General features: G+C 34.9%; 1 protein-coding gene and 1 pseudogene across 1 annotated transcript; both read left to right on the top strand.

Moving 5' to 3' along the window:
• The first annotated feature begins 3,569 nt into the window (after window positions 1-3,569).
• On the top strand, window positions 3,570-6,287 carry LOC149028534 ((-)-germacrene D synthase-like). The gene is made up of 7 exons (XM_089148669.1): window positions 3,570-3,713; window positions 3,930-4,194; window positions 4,307-4,682; window positions 4,868-5,086; window positions 5,170-5,308; window positions 5,415-5,663; window positions 6,000-6,287. Exons 1-7 carry the CDS (start codon window positions 3,570-3,572, stop codon window positions 6,285-6,287), a joined length of 1,680 nt encoding a protein of 559 aa, XP_089004795.1.
• A 1,702-nt stretch (window positions 6,288-7,989) lies between these two features.
• On the top strand, window positions 7,990-14,414 carry LOC149028533 ((-)-germacrene D synthase-like; annotated as a pseudogene).
• The last annotated feature ends 2,092 nt before the right edge of the window (window positions 14,415-16,506 follow it).

Genomic DNA, 16,506 nt, shown 5'->3' with positions numbered 1-16,506 from the left:
CAGATTGCCTACCACCACGGCCTACAAAAGAGAACCAAAATTGGGGCGAACATCAGAGCCAGATCCAGAATAGTTGGAACAAGGATGACAACCACTAGAATTACAGGAGATAGTGGTAGAGGCAAACTGAGGAGTGATATTACTAATATCTTGCAAAACATTGGCTTGACGGATTTCCTCGTACAGAATAAGACTGCTCAAATCTTGAAACTTAATTGGAGTTTCTCTGTTCAATACAGAAGTCAGAAATGCCTGGTATTCACTCCTAAGACCTCCAAGAACAAAAAGTACAAGACCTACATTAGAAATTGGGGACGAAGCCAACGCAAGGGAATTTCCGAATTGATTGACCTTCAGAAGATAATCTTGCATAGATCCGGGCTTTTCTTGATCGAATGAAGTTGCATTCGCAACTGCATGATGCGAGCTTGTGAGGTGGAAGTGTAAGTTGCAGCAAGAGCATTTCGGACATCAAAGGCAGTTCCAAGATAGACAACACCATAATGGATCGATTCAGTAAGCCATATAGGTCTTTCATGCATGCCAGCCTTTTGTTTCTCTTCATCGCTGGTCACATGTTAATGTTCTTTTTCTTTTCTTATTTTTGGATGAGAAGAAAACAAAAGTTAAATTAAAGGACATCATAAGAGTTACACCTACCAGTCAAGGGAATCTACTAGAATTCATATCTAAGAGATTCTAAGTTAGTCCTAACATGTCCATTGGCTTTGTTTACTTCCATGTCCGCCAATTTAACAAAAAAGTTTGAAAGAGTAGGGGATTGAAATGTTGAGCATGTGGTTTCTTTCAGTTTTCTTACTATATCCAGGAGAATTGTCAAGTGTTGTAAATGCCAAGCTGTCTTCGCGCGAGAACTTTGACTTATGGCCAAGGGGAGCCTTGGTGGCATAGGTGATAGGGTTATTTGAAGGCAATAATAGGGAGTTATTCTCTACCTCTAATCTGCTGAATTCGTACTCATTTATTTGTTCTATAAACCTCTCATCCTCTAATGACTCATGGTTGTCACTAACTATGTATAATGGCAAGTTCTCTACCAAAAGGGTGAGGCAAGCATTGGCTAAAACACGGTTTTCTACCATGCAAGGTGACTTCTCAACTTGGTGGAATTTTTTTTTTGAAAATTATCCTTTCATCCCAAATTTAAATCTTTATTTTGGCGTCTCTTGAATACAAGGTTATTAGTTAAGGCCGTATTATTCCATTGATGCAGTGTATTATGTGGCTATCATGAGAAATCAAGCTGCGCTGTCACCTTTTTATTTCTAGTGACTAGACTAGGAAGACATGGGCTGCGAGACCCCTAAGATTGAGAATGGGAAACCTTCATGCAGAGTACCATACTTCATCTTTGCAAATTTGTTAGTTCAGGCCTTAATCAGGATAAAACAACCACAAGATAGTTTGTTTATGTTTTTATAACAACTTGTTACTTTTTTGTGGCTAGAAATGAAGAATGTAGTGTTTAATAATCAACCCTCAAACCAATAAGTGCTGTCTAATGTTTCAAAAAGGATTAGGGAATTAAGCTTAGTGCCAAGTGAGTTCCAAAATACTGACCATAGTTGGCAGGTGGAAAAAACTTATAATCACCCCAACCCTTGTATATGCAAATTTGTTTCAATTATACTACTATAGATTCATTCATCTTAATGTGTGCGACAATATTTAAAGAACATATAAACAAAGTAAGGTGGAGTGTGGGGCTCGCTAGGGAAGACCAAATCCTGCACTTAAGCACAAGAGGATTAGAATCTGGGAATGATATAGAGGCAATGCTCTATGGGCTACACGAGGGAATAGATCACACTCAACTTTCTACCAACCAGCTGAATGAAGTTTGGTGTAATATGGAAGAAATTCATGATCTACTTCATCAACCATAAAGAAGTGCATGATCATTCAAATCAATTCCTTTTTTGGTAAATTTATGTGTAGAAACTAGGAATATTACTTTTTGTTTCTTCAAATCCCTCACATTCAAAATTTGGTTCACTAAACATAGCATATAGTATTCTCCAAAGGTAGTAAGAAGGTCATGGATATCAAGAAGCTATAAAATTGTAGCTAATATCTAATATATCATTTTCATGTCTTTTATAAATAAAAAATTAAAAAAATAATAAAAATCCTCTCAGATGGATAAAGATCATTTGCTATGCACATCACATTTCTCTGTTGTGCTTAGTAGTACACTTATACACCAAATAGAAAGCTATTGAGGATTTTTCAATTTAAAATCAAACTTTTAATCTCAACCTTCTATTTTAATATGTAAGTGCACTGCTATGCACATTACAGGATTCCCCCCCCCCTCTTGAGGTTTTCATTCATAGAGACGTGTCATTATGCGTTTTCATTCGTAGAGATTTGTCATCATCAAACTTGCATCTTTTTCTAATTTTGACTTTGATAATTGGGCAGCAAATAGTAATTCATCTTACCAATTATTTGATATATGTTAGTGTTGTGAGTAGTATCTCTTACAAGTGGGGTTTTGGTCTTTTTGTTCTATTAAAGTTATAATATATGTTAAAAAGACTCATGAAGTGATAGTCATAAGTAAGCCATATATGTCAATCTCATGTAAATTTCTACCAAACAAAATTTTCAATGAAATTATGACTAGAACATGTCACATGCATCCCTAGCAGAGAAGCACTATGAGAATGAACTTACTTAAAACGGTAAAAGCCATATATGTCCTTCATGCATGCCAGCCTCTTTGTACAGTTGTATTGAACAAAAATTTCAATGAAATTATGATTAGAACAAGTCACATGCATCCCTGGCTAGAGACGCTCTATGAAAACTTACGTAAAACGGTAAAAGCCATATATGTCATTCATGCGTAAAGTAAGCGATATATGTCAACCTTAGGTAAATTTCTGCGGAACAAAAAATTCAGTGAAATTATGACTAGAACATGTCACATGCATCCTTGGCGAGAGATGCTCTATGAGAACTTACGTAAAACGGTAAAAGCCATGTGTCCTTCATGCAATGCCAGCCTCTTGTATGGAACAAAAATTTCAGGTAAAGTAAGCCAATAAATCAACCTCAGGTAAATTTCTAGCGAACAAAAATTACTATGAAATTATGACTAGAACATGTCACATGCATCCCTGGAAGAGACGCTCTATGATAACCTAGTTAAAACGGTAAAAGTCATATGCGTCTTTCATGCATGCCAGCCTCTTGTTTCTCTTCTTCTTCTACAGTAATATTTAATGCATGTCATTACCACTTCCACAGAGAAGCACCGTGAGCCATTGAGGGCATGGGCGTCCTTTTATTCCTTTTTGGTTTTTTGTGGTAATCGAGGGCGTACTTACAAGGTCCAAGCCATACTTGCTTTATTTTCGTGTTTATCATGCATGCTAGCCTTTTATTTCCTACTCCAGGCTCCAGCTGCTATATATTCTAATGGATCCGTGGCTATAAATATCAGACTACACGAGAATTTTCTATCTCAAGCATCATATGTATCATTGATCTTCCTCCCTTCTTCTCGCCTGTCTTATATATTTTTTTGCGTCATTAGGAAGATGTCTGATCTTCCTTCTTCTGCTCCTGCTGCCCACCAGCATTTGATTCAAAATATTAAAACAGATATCACTCGCCAGTCAGCAAATTACCATCCAACCATTTGGGGAGATCGATTCGTCAAATATGCTCCTAAAGATCATATGGTGAGTTGCAAATCGCCAAAACTGTGTGGTGCTATGCGTTAAGCTCACAACAAGTTTTTTGGTTGCGACATGTGTGCGTAGATCAAAACTAAGTGTTTGTGTGTTAAAACAAAGAGAGGACCGAAGCCATGTATGGGATCTATGTTATAGCTTTTTCTTTTTCTTTTTTTTTCTTTGTATTAGTATGGAAGTTAACAAAGAAGAAGCATTTTGCAGGTTTATGGTGCTTCTCAAACTGATAGAGACTTGAAAGAAGAGGTAAGAAGGATGCTAAGGGCTGATGCCAATGATCTAGCGAAGAAGTTAAACTTGATTGATTCACTGCAACGGCTGGGTGTGGCATACCATTTTGAAGGCGAGATAGAGGAGGTGTTACAACAAATGCAAGACACACCACCTGATGGTTGTGATGGAAACCATCTTTATACAATTTCTTTGTGGTTTCGACTAATGAGACAACAAGGCTATAATGTCCCTTGTAGTAAGTACTATATTATATACTCCTTAAGCATCCTTTGATTGTTTGGAATTAAGTAGACAACCATCTGCTTCAATACTACTTAACTATGATTAAGCGTCGGACCACCGTGCAGGTGTTTTCAATAGATTTATAGATGGCAAAGGTAGCTTCAAGGAGGAGATAACTAAAGATGTGCCTGCCTTGCTATGCTTGTATGAAGCTACGTTTCTCAGGGTACATGGAGAAGACATCCTAGATCAAGCCTTGGCATTTACAACCACTCAACTTGAGTCTATAGTTGCTTGTGACTTGAAGCCTTCACTGGCAACACAAGTGAAGCATGCATTGAGACAACCCCTCCACAAGGGCATGCCAAGACTACAAAATAGGCATTACATTTCCATTTATCAAGAATTGGAGACGAGGAATGAGACACTGTTGAAGCTTGCAAAGTTGGATTTTAATTCACTTCAGTCAATTCATTTGCAGGAGCTAAGCCAACTCTCAAGGTAGATGGATTTATTACTTTTTTTAGTTAAATCTTTCCCCCCCCCCCCCCCTCTTATTTGTGGTTTTATTGGTGGAACTTTTTATTTTTATTTGTATGGTTTGATACACGCTTTTTTTTTCTTTCTTCCACACATATATTTGTTATTATGAGCATTTGTGGGTGTTCCTGTACCTATTATTGTAGATGGTGGAGAGAGCTCAACTTTGCAACTAAGCTCCCATATGCTAGAGACCGACTGGTGGAAAACTATCTTTGGATAATAGGAGTGTATTTCGAAGCACATTACTCTTTGTCTAGAACGATCTTAACCAAAGTTATGGCCTTGACTTCAGTGATAGATGACACCTATGATGTGTATGGCACATTAGAAGAACTCGAGCTCTTCCAAGATGCCATTGACAGGTTTGATACTTATATAGGTACAACTTTCTGGTTTAATTGAAGTGATTCACTTTAGGATTTTAATGAAATGCACAAAGTTTCAGGTGGGATATAAGTGTAGTGGAACAACTTCCAGAATACATGAAAGTGCTTTATTCTGCACTCCTAGATGTTTACGATGAAATTGGAGGAATTCTGAGAAAAGAAGAAGTACCTTATCAGCTTAATTATGCAATTGCAGCAGTGAGTGTATCACCAACACTTAATTAACTTGTTGATCTTACATATTCTAGTAAATCTACCTAAAAAGTTTAAACCCTAAAATCATGTTTGTCTGGTTTTATTCCAGATGAAGAGACAAGTCCAAGTTTACTTCATAGAAGCCAAATGGTCTAAGGAAGGATATATTCCAACATTTGACGAGTATCTAAGAATTGCGTTGCCCTCTTGTGGTTACCCTATGCTTACAGTGACATCCTTCCTTGGCATGACTGATATTACAACAAAGGAGGCATTAGATTGGGCAATCAATGATCCTAAGCTTGTTCAGGCTTCAGCAATAATATGTCGACTTATGAATGACCTCGTGTCTCGCAAGGTATGTAAAACCTAACACACAACATGGCAAAAAGATTTGTTGGGGGTAAGGCTGCATGTATAAGAAAATTGCTCCCCGACTCCCTCCCCTTCTCGACTCTACTTGTGCGGAATCCTTTAATTAGTTAAATTTGCTTTTATTTATTTATTTATTATTATTATTATTATTATTATTTTATTATTAACATAGAGCAAGGCATGGCTCTAGTCTAAACAATATCACTTGAGTGTTGGTACTAACACCATGCATTTCACTTGTATAAATCTGACTTTTCTTTCGTTAATCAACTAGTTGATATATATCTAACATTGATTTCTAATATTTTTTGAATTGAAGATGGAACAAGAGAGAGGAATTGTTTGTTCAGGTGTTGAGTGTTACATGAAACAATACAACGTCACTGAAGAAGAGGCATGCGATGAGCTTCAAAGAAGAGTGGAGAAAGCATGGAAAGATATAAATCAAGGATTTATGAAACCTACCGATGTCCCAATGCCATTTCTATTACGGATTCTCAATTTTGCACGTATGATGGATGTCATTTATAAGCATAAAGACGGATACAGTGATTCCATTGGATTATTGAAAGAGTCCATCACCTTGTTGTTCATTGATCCACTATGATTTAACATTGTTTCACTTGAATCAATATATTTAAAAATAGAAATTTCTGATGAGCCCCATTATGCATTTAGATGGAATTGTAATGTCTGTAGGTAAAGTGATTTCAATAGAAAGGATTTTGGTTATTTGGATCTCATTGATCATTGTTCTTGTTTTGCTGATTGTTCTATTGAATTTTGATAAGCCAAGTTCCAATTGAAGATCAAAAAATGGCAGTCAAAAGACTAGTGGGTCGAAGTGCTGTGGTGGAGAATAATTTTCATCATCTGTGACTTGTGAAAATTGGTTTAAATTTTAAATTCAAATATTCGAATTTGAATCATTTGTCAAAAGATGCAAACGTTGAGGTGTCTCGACAAATTAAAGAAAGTATAATTTTGGCAAAATAAAATTTTGGAAAGTCCAATATTGCCAAGATTTGATATGCATGTGATGAAATGAATTTGGTCTCGTTTTGAGGGACTTAGCACAATTGCAAAGATTGTATTGACTTTGGATTCCATGAATAGATGGTGCACACAAGTTGTTGCAATGAGCCTTCAAGACTATGTAAATTGTTGTATTTATTTTTGAGCAATTCTTTTGAGTATAGGGGTAAATCTATCGTTACCATTTTTTTTGTAACCATTTATAGTCGCTTAATTTGGGTTGAAAGATGTAGAGAGTAGGTAGAGAAAAATTGGTTAGGAGGTAAAATCTTCTTCTTCCTCATGAAGAGATATTGAATCTGTTCAGCCGTAGACATAGCCTTCGAGAGAACCACATAAATTCTTTGTCTTGTGTGTTTGTGTTTTTACTTTGTGTTTCTTAACAACTAGTATCAATCCCTTATTCTCAACTAGGGGTAAGCAATGTCCTTCCCCAGTTTTTCTTTTTTTAACATTGAAGGCTTGCCATTTGGTTATAGCCCGAACCGGATTGATTTTGTAAATTTAAAAATTAAGAAACTCTTGAATGTTTAAAAAAAGAAAAAAATCATAATTATAAGCATACTTATTTGTTTTTAGGAGCATTGGACTAGAATTTGTGTATGTTGTGCCCCATCAGCCCGTTAGTCTTTACATAAATAAAATTAAAATATTAAATGTAATTAAATTTTGTTTGGAATTGTTTAAATGTAATTAATGATCCATGAATTTAGATGTTTGAGACGTTGAGACTCGAGTTTGAGTAGTTGAGAGTTGCCTTAAATTTTAGATTTTACACTTTTTAATTTTCAAATTGTCATTTAGTTTTATTCATTTTAAAATTTAAAAGTCTTAATTGATAGACTCTTAACTCTTAGAGTCTTAATGACATAATCGTTAACTTTTTAGGATTTTCAAATTGCATTTAGTTTTATTATTTTAAAATTTAAAGAGTCTTAATTGATAGCTCATTTAACTCTTAAGTCTTAATATTAATTGTTAACTTTTTAATTTTCAAATTTCATTTAGTTTTATTATTTTAAAATTTAAAAGTCTTAATTGATAACTCTTAACTCTTAAGTCTTGAAATCTTAATCGTTAACGTTATTTTATTATTTGTGATTTTATGTTCTTTAACATTTTGCGTTTTGTGAAATCGCGCATCGAGGTTCTATCACAATCTTACCATTTTCTATCCCAATGCATTTCAAGACTCAAAATTTAATGTACTAAATGTAAATAGGAGGACAATACACATAGAATAATTTATAAATAGGAAGACATCTTTTAGCAAAATGGCTTCAAAATTAATGATCAATCTTACCAACTATATTCAAGTAATCTAGTCATCAAAAGTCAACATGCCAAATGTGGTTAGGGAACACCCTATTCATCAAATAATTTATGGAAACAATTTACATTCTCAAGGGATTTTGTCTTTTCCGGTTAATCATTCCAAGGCTATGCCATTTGGTTTCAAGCCTAAGAAGGGAACCGTTGATTTTGGTTAAATTTAAAGAATTAAATGAAACTCTTGAATGTTTAAATTTACAACAAAATTGCATCATAATTAGGATAGGCATACATATTTGGTTTTAGAATGACCAATTGCACTAAAATTTGTGTATGTTGTGCAAAAATTATCGAAAGTCAACAGTGCCAAATGTGATTAGGGAAGAATGTAGAAATGAAATAATTTATAGGGAACAATTTAAATTATTAATGAATCTTGTAATAGAATCTTTAGAGTTAATGGATAATCATTCCAATTATGTGCGTGCTGTAGGCCTCGAAGGTTGCATATTAAATGTGCCTAGGTAAGAGAATTAAAATAGAATAATTTTTCGGAAATAATTCAAATTGTACCACATATTTGCATAACATTCCGATAGACATCAATATTTTATTAACCACTATTAAATAAAAATATCCACAAAATAGAGTCAAATGACATAACAACGGTATGAGGATTTAAATGGCAGTAGTTATGTCATTTGACTTTAATGAGGGTAATATAGTCATTCGACTCATGAATTAACAGAATCTTGGATGGAATGTTAAGAGTGTGCAACTTGTAATTTTGGAAGTGTGCAATTTGTAATTTAATGCACTATTGTGCAACCTAGTTTTGAGCCCCACTAAAGTGTGCAACCTGTAAAAAACTCAAAAAATTAATATGTTGCTTTGTTGGCCTTTTTGGGTATCACAGGGAGGTGGATGCGAAGTATTTTTGGTTTAAAAGTGACTTGGATCAAACCTCAAAGGGTCCAAATGAAAATTACCTTTTTTTTTCTTATAGGCACTTCATCTACTATTTATTATAATGATCCAGTTATAATTTGAATAATAGACTTATTAAAATTAATTCTACCAAAAAGCATGTTAAAATTATCTTACAAAGTTTCTTGAAATGCAATTCAACCATAGACTTGCTTTTTCTGTAACTGGTTTACCTAGAAGAAGTGACCACGAGCGTTAATTAGTAAAAACTTCTTGTTGGAACTGAGGTTCATATGGGCCAACTTAGGCACACCTTGACCACACCCTCAAGAGGTAGTTTTTTACATAAATTTAAGGTGAAGCTCCTCCACCCTTGATCCCGGGGGATTCGAAATCTCGACCTAAAATTATGAGTAACCGCGCGGTTTTACCAAATAAGTAACGCCTCAAGGTTAATTAGTGAAAACTTAATGGCTTGTTGCATATGCAATGTGTGGATTCACATCTTCTGCAATTCCCACCCCCTACAATTCCTTGCAATTTGCATCTAGGATTCTGACATGTGGCAATTAATTATCCAATTGTCACAATTAAAACCCAACAATAAATTTAATGTAATGAATCCCTAAAATTTCTCCCAATTTCATTTCTTCTATTTTCTTGAGGCTTAATTTTAGGGATTATTAGATTTAGTTCTTAATTTTAGGGTTGACGGAGATATGTAACCTTCATTTAAAACATCAACCTCAGGTAAATTTCTACCACTAGAAAAACTTCATGTAAATTATAACTTTTTCTTTTTCTTTTTTCTCTTTGTATTAGTGTGGAAATTAATAAAGAAGAAGCATTTTGCAGGTTTATGATACTTCTCAAAATGATAGAGTTGAAAGAAGAGAGATAAGGAGGATGCCAAGGACCGATGCCAATGATCCTGTGAAGAAGCTAAACTTGATCGATTCATCGCAATGGCTTGGTGTGGCATACCACTTTGAAGGCGAGATAGAGGAGGTGCTACAGCAAATGCAAGAAACCCTGCCTGATGGATTTGATGGAAACCATCTTTGTATCATTGCTTTGTTGTTTCAACTAATGAGACAACAAGGCTATAATGTCCATTGTGGTAATTAAGTACTATATATACTCCTTAAGCATCCCTTGATTGTTTGAAAATTAAGTAGATAACCATCCACTTTAATACTAATTGACCATGATCAAGCATCCGACCACCATGCAGGTGTTTTCAATAGGTTTAAAGACAGCAAAGGTAGCTTCAAGGAAAAGATGATTAAAGATGTGCCTCCCTGCTATGCTTGTATTAAGCTACATTTCTGAAGGTTCATGGCATGGAAAAGACATCCTGGATCAAGCATTGGAATTCAAAACCACTCAAACTTGAATCGATGGTTGCTCATGACTTAAACACTTCACTGGCAACAGGAGTGAAGAATGTATTGAGACAACCCCTCCAAAAGGGATGCCAAGACTAAGGCATTACATCTCCATTTATCAAGAATTGGAGATGGGGAATGAGACTTTGCTGAAGCTTGCAAACTTGGATTTTAATTCACTTTGGTCAATTCATTTGCATGAGCTAAGCCAATGGATACTAGGAGTGTATTTTGCAACACATTGCTCTCTGTCTAGAATGACCTTAAACAAAGTTATGGCCATGACTTCAGCGATAGATGACACCTATGATGTGTATGGCACATTAGAAGAACTCGAGCTCTTCAAAGATGCAGTTGAAAGGTTTGATACTTACACATGTGCAATTTTCTCATTTGATTGATGTGAATTACTTCAGGCTTTTAATGGAATGCTCAAATTTTCAGTTGGGATATAAGTGCACTAGAACAACTTCCAGAAACCCAAAAGTGCTCTATTTTGCACTCCTAGATCTTTATGATAAAATTGGAGGAATTCTGAGAAAGAAGGAACGCCTTATCAGCTTAATTATGCAATTGCAACAGTGAGTGTTTCACTAACAATTATATTAACTTGTTGATCTTACATATTCTAGTAAATCTACCTAGAAAGTTAAAACCCTAAATCATGTTTGTTTGGTTTTATTCCAGATGAAGAGACAGGTCCAAGTTTACTTCATAGAAGCCAAATGGTCTATGGAAGGATATATTCCAACATTCGAAGAGTATCTGAGAATTGTGTTGCCCTCTTGTGGTTACCCTATGCATACAGTGATCACATCCTTCTTTGCATGGGAGAGATGTTATGACAAAGGAGGCATTATATTGGGCAATCGATAATCCTAAACTTGTTTAGGCCTCGGCAATAATATGTTGACTTATCACTGACTTCGTGTCCTGCAAGGTATATAAAACCTGATGCACACATTATGGCAAAAAGACTTGTTTGGGGTAAGGCTGCATGCATAAGAAAATTGCTCCCCACCCCCCTCCACTTCCAAATTCCACTTGTATGGAAGGCCTTCGGCACCAGGTTTAATTCACCATTTCTTACATAGAGCACAACATGGCTCTAGTATATACAGTATCGTTCATTGTTGGTTCCATCCACAATGCATTTCACCTGTATAAATCTGACTTTTCTTTTGTTAGCCAACCAGATGATATTAATATTCTTTTGAATTGAAGATGGAGCAAGAAAGAGGAATTGGATTATATATTGAAAGACTCCATCACCTTATTGTTCATTGATCTACTATGATTTAACATTGTTTCACTTGGATTGGATCCATATACCTGAAAATAGAAAATGCCGATGAGCCCCATAATGCATTTAGATGGAATTGATTGTAATTTCTGTAGGTAAAGTGATATCAATAGAAAAGATTTTGGTTATTTGGATCTCATGGATCATTGTTCTTATTACGCTGACTGTCTCTATTGCACGTCTGATGGCCATGTTCCATTTATTGAAGACAACCAAAATGATGTCGATTGAAGAATAGTGGGCCCAAGAATGCAATCCAACAAATAGCAACCCATGTTGCTCAAATTGATCTACTCTGATTTAACATTGTTTCACTGGGATTGGATCAATGTATCTGAAAATAGCAAATGCCGATGAGCCCCATAATGCATTTAGATGGAATTTAAATAACATGCAAGTTATGGGTGAGTTTCAATAGAAATTCAGATTTTGTTTAAATTGGATACCTCATGGATCATTGTTCTTGTTTGGCTGGCTGTTCTATTGAATTCTGATAGGCCAAGTTCCAATTGAAGACTACTACAAGAAAAGGCACAATTGGTAGCATTTTAATGTTTAAATAGTTGGAACCACGAATGCAATAAACATACATTATAGGCAACCCTTATGTAAATTCACAAAGACACAGATCGAACAAATCAGTCAAATTTACAAGACTGTAGGCCCAATTCATTTGATTACTATGAATGCTAAATGGCATAATCATGACCAACTGATCTCAAGGAATCTGAAATGAGATCTACCCTCTACATCTCTTGGTAGTTCCTCCTTTTGTAATGCAGGTCACTCAAGGCATTTGCTTGCTTTCTGTGAATAAATAGGAAGAAAAGGTTAGGTCGTTTTATCTCTGTAACAATGTGAGATTTTCCATTCAATATTTTCCAAGCAACATCTTAGACGTCACCATCTGTGCATAATGAACCAAGGTAGCTCCTTAGTTCTGTTGTACCAGCGCTACCTCATTTATTAAATTGTTCGAAATCCTCTTATTATGCGTGGCCCACACTATTTGAAAAATTCTGATAAACTATCGATAATGATATTTATTTTTGACAAAATATTGGTAACATCAAAGCAAAATATATAAAATATATACAATGCTTCAACCCTAAAAGTTAAAATCAAACAAAATAAATGGAAAAGATGTATATCATGATTTTTTTTTAGGTAGAAAGCAAATCAATGGTATTAGTTCCCACTAACCATGGATCCTTTTTACTGCTCTGTGTACAAAATCAAATAACAGAAATTGCCACCACGAGGCAACAAATGACACACATAGAATATAAAATCACAATTAATAAGAATAACCCAAGTTCATGATAAAATAATAAACAATACATAACTATTGAAAAAGAGCATAGACTTATATTGTGGCGTAGATTTTTTGTAAATTTTCACTAAAAGACAGGGAAGACAACCAATCGCGAAACAAAGTCTGATACTGGAGAGGAGATAAGAGAATAAATAGGGATTCAAGAGTTAGTTTTTATTGGTTTAACTTTTGAATTTTTAATCGCTTCTAAACATTGTTTTCCTAGTGGCAATCGTTTGTAAAAGCACGACCAAATGTTAGGATGTTTGAGTGGCGGTTTTTTTAATTCGGTGCTGTGATGAATTAGTTTTTCCTTATTAGGGCTGCCAAATAGGAGAAAAATAGGGATTGAGATTGTTTTTTTATTAAGAACGCCTCAAAATGTTAAAAATGTTCAAATATTGGCGTTTTTCACATTACCGAAAAAACGAAAAAACTAGTAATAAGGGAATATCGCTAAAATTTTAAAAAATCCACAGTCCTGCCCCGCAATCCTGCTGCCCTTTTTTCACTTGGAATGGAAGATAAAGCACTCTCTCTTGTTTCTCAATCCATTTTTCTTCTTCTTCTCAAATCCCATTTCTTCTAGTACTGCTCTGAATCGCTCTCTCATTTCATGGAGAAACGCGGACGCCAGAAAAGACCAATATGGAGTTCGAGCTGTTGTAGGTTTTGGTGATTATGGTGGAATTGAAACCACTTCTCTTGTCGATTGTTCTGGTTTGAACGTTGAAGTCGTTTGGTTTAGGGGAAAAAATATTTTCGCTGAAGCCGGTGCCTCAATCTTTTGTGGGGCATGGTTTGCCATTTTCCTTTCTCTTTCTTCACTCCTTTTTCTGGAACAATGATTCTACAGGTTGAAATTATTAGGGCTTTGCTTCATGCTGCTAAGGTTTCACTTTCCCTTTCCCTTTCCCTTTCTACTTTGCTATGTTGTGCAGGGATGTTATAATGCTCCCCTTAATTTTTTTTTTTTTTTAATCTTCCCAATCTGATGTTTCTTCAGTTTTAGTTGCAGCCGGTCCTCAACTACATCAGATTAGCTGTGCAGATGGCATATTTACCTGTTATATAGTTAAATTAGTTGGACATTGATTTTGTTTACTCTTTTATTGATCCCAATCCCAATGTTGGTTTTCCGTTTGTAGGAAGATTTGTGGCAAGCTGCATTTCCTGTAGAGACAGAAGTCTGACTGGAACTTCCTTTCTGCAATTGGAACTGATTCAATCCAGCTTTTTCTCTATTATGGGTTGGAAGTAGTTTACCCAGACTTTGTCTTTTTTGTTTTATCATGTTTTCAGTTGGATATTTTTATCAGCATTCAGCCTACAATCCTTGGACTGGAGGATTGGCTTCCGAACCAGCCCTTACGAATTGCATCTGGATCAAGGACATTCGAGAGGCACTTCTCGGCTCAGACACTCAGCCACGATCCATTTCCTGAGAAGTCACATGAAGAGCGATATGAGCTTGGCTACCTCCTGATCACATGAGACTTTTCGGAGAGGAGGATGAGGGAAAAGCTTTCCACGTAGTAGGCCAGCATTAAATGCTCCAAAGATCCCCATCATCCCTCTGCGGATAGCAAAGCTTCTAATGCACTCAAAACTTCTCTTGAGCCCAGTGCTGACGACTCGATTGATCCATCCTTTTTGAGCTTCGGTCACGTCAGCAGTAGGGTAACATAGACCTACCACTCGTTGACGAGACATTCTTGTGGTGAAACCGTCTGAAGAAACTGGCATGCCACCTCATGAAGTCATATCAACCACTCCCAAAAATCATCCCAATCGAAGGGCCAAAACGAATCGGAGTTCGCTATATAAATAAGGGGTTACTACGCAGGTAAAAGAGAGCTCTCCAGCCATTATTCTCCTTCATAAATTCACGAAAAACATTCTCTTCATCATTCTCTTTCACTCTTCTTGAACATTTACTTTTCAAGGAGGAATCCACAGTTTTTCCTCAAAGACTAAATCATTGGAGGTAGCTTCCCATCCTAAGAGGCGGCCCACTCTCACTTCTCTTTTGGATTCAGGTAACCAAACAGGACCTAAAGACATCAGAAAGCATGAATTCCACATTCGGAGATGGGTCACACACATGATGAAAGATAAAAATAATATGTTTTCAGCTATACCCACTTGGGTAGAGAACTAGATTTTGTTGTAAAAAATGAAAGACATTGACGAAATTAAAATGAATAAATAAAATTTGATTATATTATAACATGAATGACATATATATTTGAACAGTTTGATCGTGATATACACTCAACTAAATGCATGCTTCTTCCACATTATTCATAATACCATACAAAAGCTTAAAATTGGTTTAATGAAGGTTATTCTAATAGAATTATATATTTTTTTTGTCGCTCTAATATAATTATATTACCTTAGAGTTATTTCACATGCTTCATAAGTTTTAATGAACAAATTTTAAATTCCCAAAAGAAACTAATTATAGAACCTTTATTTATAGTTTTAAACAAATTTTTAATTACTTATTTTATATATTAAAAGGATTGAGCTTTTGCACATGAAATCGGAATCTCCAACTCCTGAATATCAATCATTTATATTAATTTTATTTTAAGGCAAGACCATTTAGATTAATATAGTGAGTTAGGAACCACATTTTCAACTACAATAAATAATAAAAGAATAAGAGGGCCAGAGAGATTTTTCATTTTCACATGTGAATAATCTCACTGTTTTGCATATTTTTTAAAGTGGATGGATGAGTAAACCATTTGAACATCAATCCGAATCTTGCCTTTGGCTCTTGTGTAATGAACTTTATGACCTATGAGTATGAACTAAACCAGGCAAGAAGTTGTCTCCCAGTTTTCTTTTGTTTTTGTGTGTTTCTTTTTCTTTCTTTTTCCATTTTTTTAAAGAGTTTTTAACGTGTGAATTCTCTTAGGGGCGGACAATATTTTTTGGTGCTCCCCTCCTCCCTATTTTTTTTTTGGGGGCCCCCACCATTATAACCCTTTTGCCCCCCTTTTTTTTTTTTTTTTTTTTATCTGGGGGGGCCAAATGACTCTAATATAATGTGCTATGACTTAAATATTCTTTACTTATTCATAATCTTTTTTTAAAACTATACATTTATATATATATATATATATATATATATATATATATATATATATATATATATATATATATATATATATATGTGATTTGGACCAGTAAATGTTTTTCTAGTCATAATACATTATATTAGATAATGTGTGGGGTATTTTGGTCTATCTAGATTTAAAATTTGAAGATACATTATAACTGTGGCTAACAAATGTTAGTCTAATTAGGACCCACACATATATTACTCTAAAATGACTCAACATTAGTTTATAGTTTTTAAAAGTCATATTAAACCTGCCCTTATATTGCAACTCTTATTAGATCCTTAGTTATAATGATTAACTGATATACAAGAACTTAGAATAAGCTTGTTTAATACAACTGATCGTGGTACAAACTTATTTATATATTGTACAAATGTACCAATATTAAAACTATGAAACTAGTGAAATAATTTTACTTTGGCGTTCTCTTAAATGCTTTCAAGAGAATA

This window comes from Hakea prostrata, chromosome 1, assembly GCF_041222555.1.
Source record: "Hakea prostrata isolate BN-2017 chromosome 1, UWA_Hpros_2, whole genome shotgun sequence".
NCBI classification, from domain to species: domain Eukaryota; kingdom Viridiplantae; phylum Streptophyta; class Magnoliopsida; order Proteales; family Proteaceae; genus Hakea; species Hakea prostrata.
Note: the sequence above shows the minus strand (reverse complement) of the source record. Positions and strands in the feature narration are given on the sequence as shown.